Source organism: Misgurnus anguillicaudatus, chromosome 21 (assembly GCF_027580225.2).
Source record: "Misgurnus anguillicaudatus chromosome 21, ASM2758022v2, whole genome shotgun sequence".
Taxonomy (NCBI): Eukaryota; Metazoa; Chordata; class Actinopteri; order Cypriniformes; family Cobitidae; genus Misgurnus; species Misgurnus anguillicaudatus.
This window is the reverse complement of record NC_073357.2, coordinates 142,894-148,047: the sequence shown is the minus strand read 5'-3', so window position 1 is coordinate 148,047 and position 5,154 is coordinate 142,894. Positions and strand designations below refer to the sequence as shown.

The following is a 5,154-nucleotide window of genomic DNA, read 5'->3' as shown; positions in this document are numbered from 1 at the left end:
CAACCGTTTTTGAAAAAGCTATATCTCTGCATCAGAACATCGTAGAGACATGGGGGTAGGCTCTTTAGACTCATTAACACCACTGTAACATTTTGCGACCCAAGTATTCCCACTGCAACCTCCACTCACATTTCCTTTAGTGTTCTAGTTGTCAATGCTCCTCGAGAAGAGAGGGAGAGATTTCACTGATTGAGAACACAGCTTTTTTGCTGGAAACTGTTATATTATTTTGTCTAAAATCAAGAGATTTTCCTAGGTTCTTTAAACTGCTCATCCGAACTCAACTTTACTTTCTTCTGTGCCCTTTTTGGCTTGACCCCGGTAATTGCTGCTTGCAGCTATATTAACTAATATTAATATACTTTCACCCATAACCAACAGACCCAGCTCTAGTTTAGCCTGATGCTCAAATGAAGACCACAGCCAGATGACGGGATTATGTGGTGTCCACAGCCTGCGTTTCAAGATCAATATGACAATAGCGGACTCTACTCTTATCTGACTAAATGCTCAACATCATTACCACACAACAAAGAACAGTGGATGGAGTAATGATCCAGCAAACGAGCTTCCACAAACATTTAGTTAGTAATATAAAATTAACATCCTTTCATTTTCCCCCATTTTTTGTGAATTTACCTAAAATAGTTTAAAAAATCATTTTCTTTACACTTGTGCAAAGTGCAAATAGTTTAAATATAGCTAATGCTCACAGTCACTAACTTACACACTGTAGAAATTGGCTAATTCTAAAACCCAAATATAACATTAGGTGTGGAAAGTGCAACGTGATGTTCCCAGGCAGTAAATGAAGTGTTGTATAATACAGGTCCAAAATCATGCTGTGCCATTAGCTGTAGGCCAAAAGCATTAGTTATCTGAAAATATCAGGTAAACACTACTTATGAAGTTCTTTTAAGCAAAAGATTCGATGTAACCATCATTTGTGTTCCTTTATGGAAATGATAACATTTCGTACAGATATGAATCAAACGGTTTTATGTAAGAGTTTTATTAACAAAATGGGACATATTCAAATATGCATAAACATGTTTACATTCTACATTTACATTCATTCATTCATTGATAGACCCTTTAATATTGAATGAGACTTAGTGTGCATTCAATCTACACATTATCAGAATGTGTTGTTTGCACAATGCTCTAACCAGTGAGCTAAAATAATTAAGCAAATAAGTTGAAATAAGCAAAAAAATGAAATAAGGTACAAAAATAGCCTAGATGGAGGCACCAGCTGTACAGAAATATTATTTCTGTGTTTGGGTTATTTGCCATGGCTGAGGGTGGGGTACAGGCTCCGGGGGTTGAATGTGTCTTTTGGGTAAGGCAGGTCCCGCAGCACACCGCCAAATGGATGTCCTGTTGGGGACCGCAGGGTCATGGCTGGCAGAAATCCAGATGCCAGGTATGGTGGAATAAAGTTTGGAGTTGAATATGTGAGCCGCAGCGGACCGATCGCAAACCGAGGGTTTAACCCCAACAAGCCTTCAGCACTAAAAGACTTTGTGGATGAAGATTGGAGGGGAGAGAAAGCTGATTTTGAGGTGAAATGTCTCAGTGGATCTTCTGTGAAATGAATGCCATTTGAGACGGGCAGGTTTTCAGACAGCGACGTAACACAGCTCTGATCCTCCGGACCACCAAGCACCACTTCGATGGCCTTCACGACGTCTCCCGAACAGCTTTTAAGAGCCGACTCAAGAGCGTCTGCTTTCACGTGAGGAAAGATCTTCTTCAGAACTGCGGTGGGGTTTGGCCTGCTCATCTCCAACAGCTCTTCTTTAGGTTTCTCAGACTCAATGGCAGACTCTACATCTGAGGAGATTTCTGAGGGATGATCCAGCCCAGGAGACATGCTTTCATTTAACGGGTCGTTTTCTCTGGGTGGAGAGATCACCGCAGGTGTGTGAGGGGTAAACAAAGCCCGATTCATGAACCCAGCAAACACACTGCACTTACTCAGAGGTCTTTCTGCAAAAGTTAAGTAGAAATAATGTTAAACCACAAAACACTGAATTTAAATCAATCTAGAGTCTTTTCATATCATAGAAGATTCTTTAAAAGTGAAGGATAAATATCACAGATCTTATTGCTGTACCTTTTTTACTTGTGGTTTACTGCAGTTTAATCTATGCATATGAGTATAGTCTGTATTCGTGTGTATAATGTAATAAAAGAAGAAAGATTCGTTTGGTATGTTAGCACAAATATCTAAAAATCAATGCACTGACGTACCGTCTTTAAACGTATCCGTACTGTAGACTTCAAATGCGGGCGAAGCGGAAGAGCTCATCGATGTTCTGGACGGGCTCATGCCGCTCTCGGTCGCACCTGCGGCGGGATAAACCATTTGCAGCTCCTCCTGAGCCTGCTGCCTCCGCAGGGCAACCTGCGCTGCCATGACGCGCTGTCTCTCCGCGATTAATGCGCATTTTACGCACGCGCAGTCCCGCCAGCGGCAGAAGCGCTTGTGACCCTTCAGAGCTGAAACCAGCCCGTGATTCCTGCAGCGGGCGCATTTCGGGCTGCGCGGGTAACTCCTGTCCTCCGGACGGAGAAAAAGCGCCGGGTGCGGTGAGAGGAGAGAGAAGCGTACTGTGCTCGAATCCATCAGCAGCTGAGAGAGAAAACAAATCAACTGGTGAAGAAGTGAATGAGCTGAAGATTTAATGCTGCAGGTGACAAAAGAGAAACAGGACACCCGACACTCCCCTTCCCTTCCCCGCATTACTTTCTTCTCACTGAGTTTACGAGTCTCCTCCTACATTAAGAGCTGAAACTTCAATCTTCTTTATTTAAACGCAGGTAACTTACATCAGTAATCTGGTCATTAAATCTTTCCTCTGTTTAGTTCATCTGTTTATGAAAACAAAAACCTTTCTTTCTTTTTTATTTAATCATAGTTTCACTAATGGTACATTATTGTGCTAATGAAAAACATGTATCCGGTGAAGACTTCAGTGTGCAAAACTTTACATTTGGTAAATACAGCTTTTGTAATAAAAATAATTGTTTATGGACATTCAAAGTCATACAGTACAAGTGTGAAAGGCATGATGGTGTTTGAATAAACTACACTTTAAAAAATCCATAACTTTATAAAAGACAGCCACGCAGGTGTGCTTATTTTGTCTCATCTACATAAATGCTCTTTTCTAGGCTTTATTTCATTTAGAGAGAAAACATTTCAAAGCTGATTCTCTTTCTGGTATTTGCGTTCAGCTGGCTGCTGTGACGCCCGTGTGATGCTCTTCTGGGAGAGAGGCAGAAAAGAAAACCAAGGTTTTTATCACATTCTTCTCCATCTGTGTCTTATCACTGAATGCTACAGATCTTATCTGAACCCACGCTGTGTTTCTACACGGATGATCAACAGAGTGCCACTATTGCAGACGTGTGTGTGGGATCTTAAACGGCATGAACTTAAAAAAAAACTAAACTTGGATCTACACCTATCATCGTTCCAGGCTTTTCTTTCCAATATGTCTAGACCTGTGATTCCCAAACATAAATGTAGGAGATCCTTAAGGAACAGTGCAGCCTCGTCATCATAAAAAGTAGTACAAATAACCAACGACTCACAGAAGCTTCAGAAGATAGCAGCCACTTTGAGGACTTCATTCAGCTTTCAACAACCTGTCATGTAAATCTGTAGATGTGTCTTCTTACCATGTGTCTGTTTTCATAATTTTTTTTTGACTATTGTGCAGTCTGACATTAATGACAACTGAGATCCAGCAGTGTGACGGCTTATAACTGGAACAACAAGCAACAATCAATTGTACAGCATCCAACTTTAGTCAAATGAAGCTCCTGTTTTCTCTCTCTCTCTCTCTCTCTCTCTCTCTCTCTCTCTCTCTCTCTCTCTCTCTCTCTCTCTTTCGATTGTATGCTGCCACTGAGGCAGGAGACAAGTGAGGGTCCCTGATAGATCATATCTGTCCTTAAGACCACCAAAACAGAAAAAAAGATAAAGACTAAAAGTTCAACCAGAAGAACCAAATGATGTGCACACACGCGTGCACACACACAAACACATTTGGTATTGTAAAAAAGACAGAAATGCTTTCAGAGTTTATACACAAATCACATTTATATATGTTCAATTCAAGCACTTCAAAGCAGCTTCACAGAAAATATATTGTTTACTATAAGTGCTGCACTACAGTACTAGTAAGTTTTGAATGTCTATATATCCAGCACTTGTGTATTGTAAAAATTCAGCAGTTTAACTGCATTATCCCAAATTGGGATTGGGAAAAACTCCAAATGAAAATGATGTTACAGGACTCAACAAATGTGCAACTGCAAAACCAAAGTCAATAAATAAATTCATTCTGTCTCATGATCATCAGCATCTTTCTGCCTTCATTCACATCACAGGCAACTTTTCCATTTGTCGTGTGTGTCTCTCTGTGTGTGTCTCTCTGTGTGTGTGTCTGTGTGTGTGTGTATTTTGGGGGTAAATTAATCACATTAATGGTAAATTATTACACTTGTAATCTATTACACTGAAATAAACTTATTATCTAAAGATGTTTACCTGATGAAACAGACTTGTTAACAATAACGTTACCATGAGCCAGTACCAGCTGACCCTAATACCTTCACATCACTGTCTGAGGGTTTGGCTTCTGCTGCTGCCTGTTAGGACCGTTTACGTTATCGTGTCTTTGGTCACCTTCAAATTAGGAAAAGGAAATTTCCTATACATAATTTTCCAAATTATTATGCACATTTTTGTTTAATTGTTCAATAACATCCACACTGTCATATAAGTCTTGAGGGTAAAATAAAATTTGTAAAATTACTGAATGTATTGGAAAAATAAACAAAAATGGCATGTGCAAAGTAATTTGGAACGTAGTATAGACTGCTATATTTGTCGAGATGAAAGATAATTCCGATCCCCCCTACCTGTAGTGTAATTTTATAACTATTAATTACCCATTCACTGACGCTTTGATTCAGAAAGGCAGAATCGGATTATCCAGCTGTTGTTTGGCGAGTGCCCTAGGGCACAACTAGCCAGTAGTGGAGCAACCAAGGGCCAGTGTTGCCAACTTGGAGATTTTGTCTCTAGATTTATCAACTTTTTTTCAAAAACGTTTTATCAAAAACGTGTACATACAT

At 39.9% G+C, this 5,154-nt stretch overlaps 1 protein-coding gene across 1 annotated transcript; it reads right to left on the bottom strand.

The window, feature by feature from the left end:
• Positions 1–996: 996 nt before the first annotated feature.
• Positions 997–3,207, bottom strand: LOC129451310 (doublesex- and mab-3-related transcription factor A1). The gene is made up of 2 exons (XM_055214423.2): positions 2,257–3,207; positions 997–1,992 (listed from the first exon to the last, which is right to left on the bottom strand). The coding sequence occupies exons 1-2, from the start codon at positions 2,747–2,749 to the stop codon at positions 1,286–1,288; spliced, it is 1,200 nt and encodes a 399-aa protein (XP_055070398.2). The 5' UTR covers positions 2,750–3,207; the 3' UTR covers positions 997–1,285.
• Between the last annotated feature and the right edge of the window lie 1,947 nt (positions 3,208–5,154).

What these genes read in the sequence shown, in the direction of transcription:
- LOC129451310 (XM_055214423.2), bottom strand. Translation starts at nt 2,749, where the DNA reads ATGCGGGGAAGGGAAGGGGAGTGTCGGGTGTCCTGTTTCTCTTTTGTC. An exon ending in TACGGATACGTTTAAAGACG is followed by an intron (nt 1,993 to 2,256) that starts GTACGTCAGTGC and finishes TAACTTTTGCAG; the next exon opens with AAAGACCTCTGAGTAAGTGC.